At 43.3% G+C, this 16,567-nt stretch overlaps 2 protein-coding genes across 2 annotated transcripts in view; one reads left to right on the top strand and one right to left on the bottom strand.

Annotated features, from left to right (window-relative positions):
• NUBPL (nucleotide binding protein like) overlaps positions 1–13,153 on the bottom strand; it is an 86,938-nt gene extending 73,785 nt beyond the window's left edge. Inside the window, exon 1 of the mRNA XM_040332290.1 lies at positions 12,945–13,153. Within this exon, the coding sequence (XP_040188224.1) occupies positions 12,945–13,049 (105 nt within the window). The 5' untranslated portion in view covers positions 13,050–13,153. The remainder of the gene's footprint in view (positions 1–12,944) is intronic.
• Positions 13,154–13,286: 133 nt separating this feature from the next.
• Positions 13,287–16,567, top strand: part of DTD2 (D-aminoacyl-tRNA deacylase 2) — a 37,538-nt gene continuing 34,257 nt past the window's right edge. The window contains exon 1 of the mRNA XM_040332292.1: positions 13,287–13,383. The gene's annotated coding sequence lies outside the window, so the exon portion shown is untranslated. The remainder of the gene's footprint in view (positions 13,384–16,567) is intronic.

The following is a 16,567-nucleotide window of genomic DNA, read 5'->3' as shown; positions in this document are numbered from 1 at the left end:
TACAAATGGTTCATTTCAACTTAAAACAACCTTGTAAAACAATCCATTCACTTTAAAATAGAAATGAAAGGCAAAACATTTGTGTATAGATATAAAAAAAATTACAAATAACCCCCCCCCTTTTTTTTTATAAGTGATGACATTCCCTTTGTTCTCAGCTGCATAAGAGCTGGGGGAGAAGAAATAGCAGCAAACTAAGCTTCTCAGTGAATGGCTGTGCAGAGGGGGGGTGTCTGATCATTGGAGGAGAGCAGGCTGAGTTTCCAGCATAGCTAGAGAACTGACCACTTAGTGTGGTCAGTGTTAAATAAAAAAACAAGCAGAGAGGAACTGTCAGGAACACCAGGGATTACACACAAAGGAAGCAATAGAAAGAGAACAGGATACTTTCCCATATAATTACATGGTACAACAGGCACATTTTAGGAATACTAAATGTTGGGCTGACATATTCTTTAGCCTAGGTTCACATTGATAAGATTTGACATGTCAAATCCCATGCCAAATCGGTGGCTATTGCCAGCAATTACGCCGTCCAAATTGGTGCAACACTGACTTTGCGGCGCCGCACGGATTCCCAAAAGTAGTTTTTGTACTACTATTGCCGACTTCGGGTGCGATTTCAATAGAAATCTGTGCAGGAAAGTGTGAACCCAGGCCTAAAGATTCTTCTAGATCAGGGGTCTCAAATTGGTGGCCCTCCAGCTGTTGCAGAACTACAAGTCCCATCATGCCTCTGCCTGTGGGAGTCATGCTTGTAACTGTTAGCCTTGCAATGCCTCATGGGACTTGTAGTTTTGCAACAGCTGGAGGGCCGCCAGTTTGAGAGCCCTGTTCTAGATAGTTAAATATGAACAAAGAGTAGTGGTGCTATAGCTAGCCATTCTAGAATAAGCCAAATAGCATGCTGGTACAGTATCCTATAGAAATTCTATATATTTTATTTTACATTGTTCTTACTTGACATTCATTCTCCCAGTGGCATTCTTTTCATTGTTCCGGTGTAACTTTACATCTATGCTGGAGATATTAGAATACTTTTGGAACAAATGTTCCGCATACTGCCAGTTCTTTTAAAGTGTCAACCCACCCAAAAGATATTTCAGTTCTTGTCAAATGCCGATGCCTTCAAACTACTAATGTCTTCCTCTCACACAGAGGCCTGCTCTCCTGTTTACAACTTTACTCCCATGTTGAAGCCATTAGAAGGGGCTCCTGTTCTCCCTTTTCATCCTTATGTGGAATGCAGTAGGTGGAATGAGGTGGGAAAGGGGAGAGCCAGGAATTTGGCCAGGGGGATCTTACTGCTAGAGACATTAAAAGATTTAAAGTGAACCTGACCTGGCCAAAGTTTTTACTAAGATAACAATAGTTCTGAAGTATGCTTCTGGAGCCTATGCGATTGGCCCAGGGTGTACAAAGGGGCTTCATTTCTGCACACGAGATTAAAACAAAAATGATTCTTCATGCACATCTACAATACCCAAGACCCCTTTCACACAGAGGCAGTTTTTAGGCGTTTTAGCACTAGAAATAGTGTCTGAAAACCACCTCTCATGTTGCCCGAATGCGAAAGCTTGAGTGCTTTTATACTGCGGCGGTGCACTTGTGGGACGTTAGAAAAATTCCTGCAAGTGACATCTTTGGGGTGGGTTGGGAGCGCTTTATACAGCACTCCCAAAAAGCCCTGCACATAGCAATGAATGAGCAGCGCTGAAAAACCATTTGGAAGCGGTTCGCAACATGGGCGTTTTTAACCCCTTCTTTGGGGTTAAAAGTGCCCCGCTATGGGCGGAAAAGAGCCGCTTAAGCAACAGTAAAGCAAGGTTAAAATGAGTGGAGCTTTACCGCTAACGCACGGGCGGCCCCAGTGTGAAAGGGGTCTAAAGGTGTATTGTGTTACCAAAAGCCTATTTGGTATAAACCCTGCCTAATAGGGTAACCAGAGAAAATGATAGGTGTGACAAAGGAGCTATACTATCACAAACACAGTGTGTGCGTCTTTAACGTGATCACATCTGTGTCTGACTTGGAATAGACACAAGATGCCTGCTCTAGCCTTAGGGCTGGTTCACACCAGATGTGAAAATACTGTCCCATAACAAACAGGGCAAAATGCCTTGCATCCTATCAGGCCAGTTCACACCAGACCACTGCTGTGGTGCACATAAAAAAAAAAAAAAAAAAAAAAGTATGGCGTCCAATATTTCTTTTTAGAACAACATGGTGCAATGCAATCCACCACATCACAATGCATTGTGGCCAATAGAGCTTAATTAAATATCACTTTGTAATGTTTTAATTAAGCTGCTAAAAACCTAAAACAGCCCAAACCCAGCCCAGTTGTCCCTTTAAAAGGGTCTGTATACCCGAGGGTTGGGAAGGATCCGCCAATCATGTGACCACTGTGATTGACCGTCACATGATCAGGATCCAGTTCCACTGACTCCTAATCATAAAGTACAGACAGAGAGCCGTCTTTAACAGCTCTGTTACTGTGCTGGGAGAGCACTCAGTACAGAAAGCTCTACCACCCATGAATGCACATTAAAGTGTTTGTAAAGGCATTAAGAGAAAAAGCCTTCTGTGTGCAGCAGCCCACCCTCAGACCCTACTAATACTTTCCTGAGCTACCTCCGATCCAGCGATGTTGCACAAGAGACTCGGCTGTCTGGGACTCTCCCTCCTCATTGGCTGAGATAGCAGCGAACCGACATTGTCAAAGTCAGTGAGCCAATGAGGAGAGAGAGGGAGTGGGATGGGCCGCGGCCACCTTCTTCAATTGCTCCGTGGTCCAGTTCTAATGTTCACTAGGCACTTTTGGCTGTGGACATGGGTCAGCATGAACACCCTGACCAGTTTATGGCTACTCAGCCCCATACACAGCAAACTGCGATGCCTTCAGAAACAACATGTTTCTTTGCTGCCCAATACTGTTATATGTTATCTGCTGCATTGGGAACACATATTCCACCCTAAAAACAGATGCTCCCGAAGATAAACGTATCCTTTAAAATTAGAAAAAAAAAAACAAAAAAAAAAAACGTTTGCCTTTAGAACCACTTTAACTTGTGAGTGGTCATAAAGTTATGGCTAATCGGTATACAGTATAAAGCCATAAAAAGGGACAATGGTCCTTGTGTTACCTACCAGCAAAGCACCTCCATGATGCCAGGAGATTCAAAATATATCCTTCTGCAAAAAAGCTTTAATAATGCATCAAATGATCTACTATATATCCTGTACTAAAGGCATTTTACCAGCTTCAGCAACAATAAGCACAGTGCAAATCATTTAAGATGGTTACTATGCTCAGCTAAACAAAATACTGAAAACTTTGAAAAATGTGCAATCACTAGAAAATCTTTGGTATTGGAAAGCACTGATGCTTTATTATCAAGGCAGCATCATACAGTGCCTTGAAAAAGTATTCATGCCCCTTGAAATGTTCCACATTTTGTCATGTTACAACCAAAAACATAAATGTATTTTATTGGGGTTTTATGTGATAGAGCAACACAAAGTGGCACATAATTGTGAAGTAGAAGGAAAACAATAAATGGTTTTTAAAATGTCTTACAAAGATACAGTGCCTTTTTTGGCAACAATGCAAAACGTTATGTTTGGTGTAAAAGCAACACAGCTCATCACCCTGAACACACCATCCCCACTCTCAAACATGGTGGCGGCAGCATCATGGTTTGGGCCGGCTTTTCTTCAGCAGGGACAGGGAAGATGGTTAAAATTGATGGGAAGATGGATGGAGCCAAATACAGGACCATTCTAGAAGAAAACCTGATGGAGTCTGCAAAAGACCTGAGACTGGGACGGAGATGTCTTCCAACAAGAAAATTATCCAAAACATAAAGCAAAATCTACAATGGAATGGTACACAAACAAACATATCCAGGTGTTAGAATGGCCAAGTCAAAGTCCAGACCTGAATCCAATCGAGAATCTGTGGAAAGAACTGAAAACGCTCTCCATCCAACCTCACTGAGCTCGAGCTGTTTTGCAAGGAGGAATGGGCAAAAATGTCAGTCTCTCGATGTGCAAAACTGATAGAGACATACCCCAAGCGACTTACAGCTGTAATCACAGCAAAAGGTGGCGCTACAAAGTATTAACTTAAGGGGGCTGAATCATTTTGCACGCCCAATTTTTCAGTTTTTTATTTGTAAATAAAGTTTGAAATATCCAATAAATTTCGTTCCACTTCATGATTGTGTCCCACTTGTTGATTCTTCAAAAAAAATTACAGTTTTATATCTTTATGTTTGAAGCCTGAAATGTGGCAAAAGGTCGCAAAGTTCAAGGGGGCCGAATACTTTCGCAAGGCACTGTAAGTGAAAAGTGTGGTGTACATTTGTATTCAGCACCCAGTCAATACTTTGTAGAACCACATTTCACTGTAATTGCAGCTGCAAGTCTTTTGGGGATTTCTCTACCAGCTTTACACATCTAGAGTGACATTTTTGCCCATTCTTTGCCAAATAGCTCAAGCTCTGTCAGATTGGATGGAGAGCGCTCTTTAACAAAAAAATTCAAGTCTTGCCACAGATTCACATTTAGAATTTAGGTCTGCACTTACTAACTCATGAATATGCTTTGATCTAAACGATTCCATTGTAGCTCTGGCTGTTTGTTTAGGGTCGTTGTCCTGCTGGAAGGTGAACCTCCGCCCCAGTCTCAAGTCTTTTGCAGACTCCAACAGGTTTTCTTCTGAGATTTCCCTGTATTTGGCTCCATCCATCTTCCCATCAACTCTGACCAGCTTCCCTGTCCCTGCTAGAGAAAAGCATCCCCACAACATGATGCTGCCACCACCATGTTTCACAAAGCGGATGGTGTGTTCAGGGTGATGTGCAGTGTTAATTTTCTGCCACACATAGCATTTTACTTTTAGGCCACAAAGTTCAATTTTGGTCCCATCTGACCAGAACATCTTCTTCCACGTTTGCCGTGTTCCCCACATGGCTTCTTGCAAACGGGACTTTTTTACGGCTTTCTTTCAACAATGGCTTTCTTCTTGCCACTTTTCCATAAAGGCAAGATTTGTGGAGTGCATGACTAATAGTTGTCCTGTGGACAGATTATCCCACCTGAGATGTGGATCTCTGCAGCTCCTCCAGAGTTACCATGGGCCTCTTGGTTGCTCTCTGATTAATGCTCTCCTTGCCTGGCCTGTCAGTTTAGGTGGACAGCCATGTCTTGGTAGGTTTGCAGTTGTGCCATACTCTTTCCATTTTCAGATGATGGACTGAACAGTGCTCCGTGAGATGTTCAAAGCTTGGGATATTTTTTTTATAACATAACCCTGCTTTAAACTTCTCCACAACTTTATCCCTAACCTGTCTGGTGTGTTTCTTTGCCTTCATGATGCTATTTGGTCACTAAGGTTCTCTAACAAACCTCTGAGGTCCTCACAGAGCAGCTTTATTTATACTGAGATTAAATCATACACATGTGGACTCTATTTATCAATTAGGTGACTTCTGATCGTAATTGTTGAGGGGTATCAGAGTAAAGGGGGCTGAATACCTGAATGCAAATGCATGCCACACAAGTCAGATATTTGTAAAAAAAAAAAAATTGAAAACCATTTACCATTTTCCACTTCACAATGTGCCACTCTGTGTTGGTCTAGCACATAAAATCCGAATAAAATACATTTACGATTTTAGTTGTGACATGAGAAATGTGGAACATTTCAAAGGGTATGAATACTTTTTAAAGACACTGTATTATACAGTTGTGTTCAAAATTATTCAACCCCCCACTGAAATTTATTGTTTTGGCCAGTTTGACATTGATTTTGATCATTCAGTCATCCTGCTTACAATTAAATCAAAGAGGCACGTGTAGGTCAGATAAATATAACATAACATTTATAATAAAATAACCACAAATGTCTTTTCTGTGCTTACATCATTATCAGTTTTATTCAACCCCCAAGTGACATTCAATCTTAGTACTTAGTACAACATCCTTTTACAGTTAGAACAGCTTTTAAACTTGAAGCATAGCTTGACACAAGTGTCTTGCAGCGATCTACGGGTATCTTCGCCCGTTCGTCATGGGCAAAAGCCTCCAGTTCAGTCACATTCTTAGGCTTGCGCACTGCAACTGCTTTCTTATAGTCCCACCGGAGGTTCTCAATCGGATTTAAGTCTGGTGACTGCGATGGCCACTCCAAAATGTTCCAGCCTTTAATCTGCAACCATGCTCTAGTGGACTTGGAGGTATGCTTGGGATCATTGTCCTGTTGAAAGGTCCAACGTCTCCCAAGCCTCAGGTTTGTGACGGACTGCATCACATTGTTATCCACTATCTCCTGGTACTGAAGAGAATTCATGGTACCTTGCACACGCTGAAGCTTCCCTGTACCTGCAGAAGCAAAACAGCCACAAAGCATGATTGAACCCCCGCCATGCTTCACAGTAGGCAAGGTGTTCTTTTCATCATAGGCCTTGTTCTTCCTCCTCCAAACATAGCGTTGATCCATGGGCCCAAACAGTTTCATCAGTCCACAGAACACAATCCCAAAACTTCTGTGGTTTGTCCACATGACTTTTGGCATACTGCAGTCGACTCTTCTTATTCTTTAGAGACAGCAAGGGGGTGCGCCTGGGAGTTCTGGCATGGAGGCCTTCATTGCGCAGTGTGCGCCGTATTGTCTGAGCAGAAACTTCAGTACCCACATCTGACAAATATTTTCTCAGTTCCTCAGCAGTCACAAGGGGACTTTTCTCCACTCTACGCTTCAGGTAGCGCACAGCAGTCGAAGTCAGCATCTTCTTTCTGCCACGACCAGGTAGCGTTTCAACAGTGCCCTTTGCCTTGAATTTGTGAATGATGCTTCCTATGGTGTCTTTTGGTATGTTTAACATCTTTGCAATCTTCTTATAGCCATTGCCCTTCCTGTGAAGAGTAATCACCTCTTCTCTTGTCTTCCTGGACCATTCCCTTGACCTCACCATGTTTGTAACCACACCAGTAAATGTCTAAAAGGAGCTGAGTATCACAGTCATTTTAAAGCTGCCTAATTAATGCTTATTAGGCTTTATTGCTGCTCCCTGACATCCACAGGTGTTTTCAATACCTGATTGAATACACTTCAATGAACCTCTGTTCTTCAGAGTGGTAGTCTTTAAGGGGTTGAATAATTGTGTAAATGAAGAATACACAAAATAAATATTTACTACTGTATTACAAAACCGATTGATGTCATTTTAGTTGCATATGCTTCTTTAAGAAGTCCTTGTAGGATTTCATTCTGAATACAATTACAAATGTACACTAAATTCCCTAAAACCCTTTACAGCATTGGGGGGTTGAATAATTTTGAACACAACTGTATTATGAAAGGAGGAACTTAGGGAGTCAATCCTCTAGATCCTACGAGTGCAGAATCTGTCAAATAAGCTACTGATACGGAACCAGAGAAGAAATGGGGAGAGAAAGAGGGGATGGGACGGCAGGGTGTCTTTATCTCTTTCTCCCTTTTTTTGATATAGTTGATATAAACGGATGATATGAAATGTGATAATCTGTAACGTGAAACTTGTAAAAAATAAAGAATTTATAAAAATAAGCTACTGATACAATATTGCAATTTAGGCAGGATGAGTTGTTTAGAGGATAAGTGCATGTATCCTTTCAACCCGCTCCCTTCCCATACCCATCATCAGATTGCTTCACAGATACAGGGTACAGAATTGATCAGAGCAGCTCTGTACTATATGACTGATGTGATAACCAATCGGTGTACTGTTTACTTTGAAAAGCCCACCCATTCCCCTTACAACAGAAGGAAGGAGGATCATTCATTAGTTCCCGGGGCACAAGCAGCAGCAGATGCAGGGTAGGAGGGGGGTTTGATTGTGGGATTTTTTTTTTAAACTTTTTCACTTTCCCCATACATCCGTTTCTCATCTATGGGACTTGTATATCAAACTCTCATGCCGCGTACACACGATCAGCCAATGGCTGCGCTGCTCTCAATCCATCCGCTCTAGCCATTCAGCGGCCAGGCTGAGCGGCAAAGAGGATATCGGGACCGCGTGGGACTTTCGAGGGGTCAGGTAAGTATAACGGGGGCTCTGCAGCATCAGATGTTTGTTTACCTTAATGCATAGGATTTTTATTTACATTTTCCTTTACAACTCCTTTAAATACCACAAAAACAAAGCTCTGTCTCAAAAAATTATATAAAATTAATCTGGGTATACTATTTCATGAAGTAATTGTCAATCAAACTATCACAGCGCTGAAAATTTGGTTCATGAATGTGATGGTATTTCGATCAATCAGATTATGAGATTAAATGGTGGAAACAGAGATGCAATCATTACAAAGCACAATCAGCACAAAAAAGCAGAAGATATTTTAATGCAGAACCAATAGGTAATATTCATGGTTGTATTTTAACAACTACTTGATTTATGAGTGATCGATCTAATGGGTTGTCAACTATAGATCAGGTAATCCTATCAGAAGAGGTCAATCAGAAAGGAAAATGATCATTTATTGGCATGTGTATGGCAGCCAATAGTGCATTGAAAATAAATGTAAAAAGACATGCAACATGCGCTACCATAACATGACGCAGAGCAAACGTGTGAAGAAGCCTAATGCCGCGTACACACGATCGGTTTGTCTGATGAAAACAGTCTGATGGACCATTTTCATCAGACTAACCGATCGTGTGTGGGCCCCATCGGTTTTTTATCCATCGGTTAAACTAGGAACTAGTTTAAAATTATCTGATGGTTAACTAACCGATAGGAAAAAAACGATTGTCTGTAGGCACGTCCATCGGTTAAAAATCCACGCATGCTCAGACTAAATTAGGGGACGGGAGCGCTCGTTCTGGTAAAACTAGCATTCGTTATGGAGCTAGCACATTCATCACGCTGTGACAGACAGAAAAGCGCGAATCGTCTTTTACTAACATGAAATCAGCTAAAGCAGCCCCAGGGTGGCGCCATTAGATTTGAACTTCCCCTTTATAGTGCCGTTGTACGTGGTTTACGTGACCGAGTTCTGACACAATCGTTTTTTTAAACGATGGTGTGTAGGCACGACTGATCATCAGTCAGCTTCATCGGATAACTGATGAAAAAATCCATCAGTCCGTTTTCATCGGATGGACCGATCGTGTGTACAGGGCATAAGAGGGGACGATTCTTCCTAACGTGGACACAGGCAGTGATAAAAACTGACAGAGGACTTAAAGTATAACTAAAGGCAAAACTTTGTATTCGTTTTGGATAGAGTGGAGAGGGATTAGAACGCTGTCCATAATTAATGCTGTCTGTGCCCTGTTAAAGCGAGGTTCCCCCCCCCCCCTTTAAAAATTAAAAGTCAGCAGCTACACATACTGTAGCTGCTGACTTTTAACCACTTCAGCCCCCACAAGGTTTTATGCACTTCCTGACAAGGCCATTTTCTGCGATATGGCACTGCGTCAATTTAACTGACAATTGCGCAGTCCTGCAATGCTGTACCCAAATAAAATTGATGTCCTTTTTTTTTTTTACCACAAATAGAGCTTTCTTTAGGTGGTATTTGATCACCTCTGCGGTTTTCAATTTTTGCACTATAAACAAAAAAAACAGACAATTTTGAAAAAAAAAAACAATATTTTTTACTCTCTGCTATAATACATATCCAAAAAAAAAATGTCTTCATCAATTTAGGCCAATATGTTATATAATGCTATATATATATATATATATATATATATATATATATATATATATATATATATATATATATATATATATATATATATATATATATATATATAATCACAATAGGCGTATATTATTAAGTGCAATACAAAATTAATAGGATTGAATTTAAAATTCTATACAAAGAGATATACAAGAGAAGTCCAAAGAGCAATCCCATGATCAAAACACAAGAAGAGGTCCCAGCTGATTAAAACAAATTCCATCCATGTTTTGCGGTAATCTGCCACCAACACCACCACCACAAGTGAGAAAACGGGGGGAATGTGAAACCAAACCCCCTATTGAAATTGCACTTACAATGTTAACTTTAGTAAAGGCAATACATCATATTAACATCCAACCACGTGTGGGAACGGTGAAATACCAGAGCGGCGTCTCCTACCATCATCTGTGGGTGTCCCACAGATGATGTCGATGAATGACAAAACGCGTCTGAATTGGACATAACTGCCAGTAAAGTGACGTCACCACGTTGATTGTAACTAGCTTGCGCTAGTGAGCAGGGTTGAGTGAGAAGAGCCAGGTAGGAGACGCCGCTCAGGTATTTCACCGTTCCCACACGTGGTTGGATGTTAATATGATGTATTGCCTTTACTAAAGTTAACATTGTAAGTGCAATTTAAATAGGGGGCTTGGCTTTTATAATTAATAAAAGGTGAAACAGAATTACGCTATTGTTCCTTCACCTCTGCGTGAGAGTATCAGCTTGAGATCCTCCCCTTCAGCGTTCGAGAGATGAGAGTTCCATCTTGTCATTAGCACCAGTGATCATTTGAGGCTATTGTTTCAGTTTTATTAGGTAAGAGGAATTACAACCGGGGTGGTTTCACATTCCCCCCGTATTTCTCACGAGTGGTGGTGTTGGTGGCAGATTACTGTAAAACATGGACGGAATTTGTTTTTATCAGCTGGGACCTCTTCTTGTGTTTTGATCACGGGATTACTCTTTGGACTTCTCTTGTATATCTCTTTGTATAGAATTTTAAATGTAATCCTATTAATTTTGTATTGTACTTATTTATTGCTGAATATCTTTTTTGTAGCGCTGCCTATTATATTGTGTATTTTATATGTTTTTACCGGTCTATTGATAGGGTACGGTAGCAACTTCAGCCGTCATTTGGTATTAGTCCTTTAATTGGAGGGAGGTGTATCGTAGTTCCACCCTCTGATTCTACAGTTCACCGGAGCCTCACTGCTCCTATAAGCGCTTAGTTTTAGCAAGGGCCACCGTTTTTTTTGAACCACAATAGGCGTATATTGATTGGTTTGCAAAAAAAAAGAATGGTGTCAAACTATGGGACAGATTTAGGGACTTTTATTTATTTTTTTACTGGTAACGGAGGTGATCTGCGACATTGCGGCAGACAAATCTGACCCTGAAGGCCCGTACAAACGATCAGACTTGTATGATGGCAGGATTTTGTCGGATAATCCGACTGTTTGTATGGTCCATCGGACAATTGTTGTCGGAAATTTCCAACAACAAATGTGGGCTAGCATGCTTTAAAATTTTCCGACAACAAATGTGTGTTGGCGAATTATCCGAATGTGTGTACACAAGTCCATCAGGAAAAAAATCCAAAGTACAAACACGCATGCTCCAAACTAATTCTAACCATAAGACAACATTAGCAGAAGTTGCCCAAAGGGTGGCGCTAAAGAGCTGAAAAAACACGTTGTTTTGTGTATGTTGGCCATCAATTCTTTGCAATACAAGTTCACGGCCAATGCCCTTCGCACAAAATTCCACGGTTTTGTCCGATGGAAATCCAATCGTGTGTATGAGGCTTTAGTGCCACTTTTTGGGGACGAGTGACACCAATACAGTGATCAGTGCAAAGAAAAAAAATGCACCGTGCCCTGTATAATTGACACTGGCAGGGAAGGGGTCAACACTAGAGGGCGTTTAAGGGGTTAAATGTGTTCCTTGGGAGGTGTTTCTAACTGTGTGTGGGGGGGGGGGATTCACTGGAGGAAAAGAGAGATCGCGATTCGGCTCAGCTGAAACACGATCTCTCACTTTTCCTCCCTGACAGTTCAGTGGTGTGCTTTGTTTACATTGGCACACCACTTTTCCGTCTCTCCTGTGAACAATTGGTGGGTCACGGAGGCTATTGTGGCCGCCAGACCCGCTGATTGAGAGACGCACGTGCCCCGTAAACCGCGTGCACAAAATCACTTACAGGTATGCGATTTTTCACACCTGGGCGGCCCTGCCGCAGTAAATGTACGTGAGCCGGTCCGGAAGCGGCTAATATTAGGATATTTACCTGTCCTGGAATCCAGCGATGTCACTGCAGACAATGTTTCCATCTTGGGCGCTGCTGCCGCCGCCATTGCCCGTAAGGGAATCTGGCAGTGAAGCATTGTGACTTTACAGCCGGGTCCCTACTGCGCATGCACGAAGCATGCTGTGCTCTCTTACTGGCCCGGCAGCAGAGGAAGGGGTGAACTTGTGACTAAGGATGAGCTCCGGCGTGTTCGCATAGAACACGTGCGGAGCCCGCCAGGAAGTCGGCACCCACGCTGCGCTAATCACAGCCAGGCAGACATTTCCCGATCTCTGCAGCCGAGCATCGGGAAATGTCTGCCTGGCTGTGATTAGCGCAGCGTGGGTGCCGACTTCCTTCTATGCGAACACGCCGGAGCTCATCCTTACTTGTGACGTACAGATAAGCAGAAGTTCCACGTTTTAGATGGAACTCTGCTTTAAGGATTTGTCCTGTTTACCATTGAAAGTAAAAGAAAATTACAAATTTTGGGTTGTCCCCATTAAAGTATTATCTTCCAATAGAGACACTAGTTCTAGTGATCTGGGGGGGGGGGGGGGCAGGGAATTCCCTTAATTTGTACGGATTTCCTCTCACTTCCTGTTTGGCTATGGGACAGGAAGTGGAGAGAAATCTCTGCAATAAGACACAGATGGCGGAAAAAAAATCTGACTTTTGCCTTTAGTTTTACTTTAACACCGCAACACTCCATCCAAAACAAAGAGAGTAAACTTTCCCTGTAGTTATACTTGAACGTCACATGTTATCTGATCTCAGTGCAGCATGGATACAATGTCATGCAGGTCAGTACAGAAAATAGGACACTTCCAGGGACAGATCTTCACAATCAGGATCGGCTGGCAACGTGCTCAGCCCTGGGACGCCATTACAAGCCTGCTGGAATATTACCTACCGAGGACAGGGAGGCCACACCGGCGGCCACATACCGTCCTAGCTGCAGAAACGTCCAGGACCTCAGAGCGCCTGTCCCCTGTATCAGGCCTTTGACAGCAGCCATTTCCGTCTCTTAGCAACGTGTGCTCAATCCACTGTGCGTTTCATTGAGTTACATGGCGGAAGTATGCGTTCCAAGCCTCCTTTCTTCCTGTCCAATCAGGGAGCGGAGAGTGGAAGCGCTGGTGCAGTGTCACATTCCGCTCCCTATCACAGAATGCTGCGGAAGTGACGTTTTTCGCCGCCATCTTGCTACACCCCACACTCCCTAGCTTTGCATGGACGGTGAGTAGCGGAAGACACCTAAATATACTACGACTGTGTTATACATAGACAGGGCTTGTTCTACACCTGGACCACCACTGTCTGCATGAGCACGGGCAGTCCACATAACACATGTAACAATTACTTCTATTGACTAGAACTTGGCTCCTGTAGGTTTTTTACTGATATGAAGAGAGCTGACAGCTGTGCAATCATTCTGCGATATCAACATGAGTGCTTGTTTCAGCCAAATGTCCATGTTTATGTGCTGAGTGCCCACTCCATGTCTTGTATCGGGGGGACTGGTAGTGGGCAGCCAGGGATTCCATTACAGGTGGTCAATTGTTCACTGAGTTTGGCAGAGGAAATTGCTGTATTGCCCATAGAAGGTAAACACATGGATTAACAAAGATTGGCACAAAAGTGTGAATTTCTCTTTGCACGCTTAGGTCTTGTTCACACGAACATACTGCAGCGTACATCCGTGCTTGTGCACCCCAATGCATGTTGAATGGGATGCAGCGGCTGCATAGACACATATGCTGCTCCCATATTGACATCTGTGTGGGTGCACTACTCTCAATGCAGATTGGGAGCAACTTCTGTGTCCAATCGCGGGCAGATTTGCAGCGGATCTGCCTGCGATTTGACAGCGCCGATCTGTGAATGCGGGACTCACATTCGAGATGCCATGCATTTGAATGACACCTCAAATCGCGGTGCGGGTCTGCTGCGATTGTCGTGCTGCAATCGCGGCAACCCACATAAAAGTAGCTCTTGAATAAATACACAGTTCTGTGCAAAAGTTTTAGGCAGGTGTGGAAAAAATGCTGTAAATTTAGGGATGCTTTCAGAAATTGAGGTAATAGATAATTTGTATCAATTAGGGTTGTCCCGATACCACTTTTTTGAGACCGAGTACAAGTACCGATACTTTTTTTCCAAGTACTCGCCGATACCGATTACCGATACTTTTTTTTTATGTCATGTGACAGTATTTTTTTTTTACAATTTTTTTTTTTTTTTTTACAGTGATTTTTTTGTTTTTGTTTTTTTGGTGTGTTTTTTTAGGGGGGTGGATTGTCAGTGTGTGTTTTTTATTATTTACATTTTATTTTTTATTTGTTTTTTAAAAAAAATATTTATTGCAATTTTTTTTTTTTAATCAGCCCTGTTGGGGGTCTTTGGAGAGATATCAGGGGTCTTAACAGACCTCTGACATCTCCCCTTTAAGACAGAGAAAGGGACTAAGGACACAGATTCCCCAGTCCCTTTCTCAGCTGCACTGAAAATGAATGAACAGGAGACAGAAGCTCCTATCCATTCATAAACTGAAGCATCGTAAACACAGTTTACGATGCTCAGTTATATGAATGGACCGAGTCAGTGATCACTGACTCTGTTCATTCAGAAAAGGTAGGAGCCGGCTCCTAACGCCGCTCTCCATCCTGACAGAGGGGGCGGGGGAGGACATGAAGGACATGAACCCAGAGCACGGAGGGGGAAGCAGCAGCACGGAGGGGGGACACAGAACATGGAGGGGGGAGAACAGAACGGAGGACAGCTGTGGCACGGCACGGAGGGGGAGAACAGAACGGAGGACAGCTGCGGCACGGCATGGAGGGGGTAAGCAGAATGGCAGCGGTGGGGCGCGGAGGGGGTAAGCAGAATGGCAGTGGCATAGAGGGGGGGGACACAGGAGCATGGAGGAAAAGAGCAGATGGGCAGTGGCACGGAGGGGGGACACGAAGCATGGAGGGAGTAAGCAAAATGGCAGCGGCACAGAGGGGGGGGGGGGGGAAACAGGAGCATGGAGGAAGAGAGCAGAACAGATGGGGGAACTGGAGATGGATACAGGGAAAGTCAGATCGGGTAAAGTATCGGAGCATTTTCCCTGAGTACAAGTACTCGGGGAAATGCTTGGTATCGGTCCCGATACCGATACTAGTATCGGTATCGGGACAACCCTAGTATCAATTAACACATTGAACAGGAGAGAAATCCAGTTCAATCAGTAATTGGTATGACACCCTTTGCCTTCAAAACTGCATCAATTCTTCCAGGTACACTTGCACGCAGTTTATGAAGGAACTTTTCAGGTTGGTTGTTTCAAACTTCCTGGAGAACCACAGATCTTTGGATGTAGGTTGCCTAAAATCCTTCTATCTATTCATGTAATCCCAGACAGACTCAGTGACGTTGAGGTCAGGGCTTTGTGGGGGCCAAACCATCATTTCCAGGACTCCTTGTTCTGCTATACGCTGATGATAGCTCGTACAGTGCCTTGCAAAAGTATTTTTGTGTTTTTTTGCCTCACAACCTGGACTAACATGGATTGTTTGAGGATTTGCATCATTTAATTTACAGAACATGCCCACAACTTTGAAGATTTTTTTTAATTTATTTTTTTATTGTGAAGCAAACAAAAAAATAGGACAAAATAACAGAAAAAGTCATTGGCCCGGATTCACAAAGCACTTGCGCCGACGTAGAACAAGATACGCCGACGTAAGTGCAAATGTGCGCCATCGTATCTGTGCGCCGGACCCACAAACTAAGATACGCCTAAAAACAGGCTTCAACCCGCCAACGTAACTTGCCTACGCCGTCATAGTGTGGGCGCACATTTAGGCTGGACGCATGTGGCGCTCCCATTGTTTAGCCATTCAAATATGCAAATGAGGGAAATACGGCGATTCACGAACGTACGTGCGCCCGACGCAGGCTACGCGATGTGTGAATAATTTGTACGTCCGGCGTAAAGTTAAGCCCCATAAAGCAGGTGTAACCCAGCAGCAGACATGCAAAGGTCTGCACCAGGGAACTTAAAGCGGGGGTTCACCCTTAGAGGGCACTTTTCCCCCTTAGATTCCTGCTCGTTATTACTAGGGGAATCGGCTATTTATTTAAAAATATGTGCAGTACTTACCCGTTTACGAGACGCATCCTCTCCGTCGCTTCCGGGTATGGGCTTCGGGAATGGGCGTTCCTTCTTGATTGACAGGTTTCCGAGAGGCTTCCGACGGTCGCATCCATCGCGTCACGATTTTCCGAAAGAAGCCGAACGTCGGTGCGCAGGCGCAGTATAGAGCCGCACCGACGTTCGGCTTCTTTCGGCTACGAGTGACGCGATGGATGCGACCGTCGGAAGCCTCTCGGAAGACTGTCAATCAAGAAGGAACGCCCGCTCCCGAAGACCATACCCGGAAGCGACGGAAGAAGATGCAGCTCGAAAACGGGTAAGTACTGCACCTATTTTAATACAAATAGCCGATTCCCCTAGACCGAACGAGCAGGAATCTAGGGGAAGAAAAAAAA

The sequence above is a fragment of the Rana temporaria genome, chromosome 13, assembly GCF_905171775.1.
Source record: "Rana temporaria chromosome 13, aRanTem1.1, whole genome shotgun sequence".
Taxonomy (NCBI): Eukaryota; Metazoa; Chordata; class Amphibia; order Anura; family Ranidae; genus Rana; species Rana temporaria.
The sequence above is the reverse complement of the archived record's forward strand: the minus strand, read 5'-3'. Positions and strand labels throughout refer to the sequence as shown.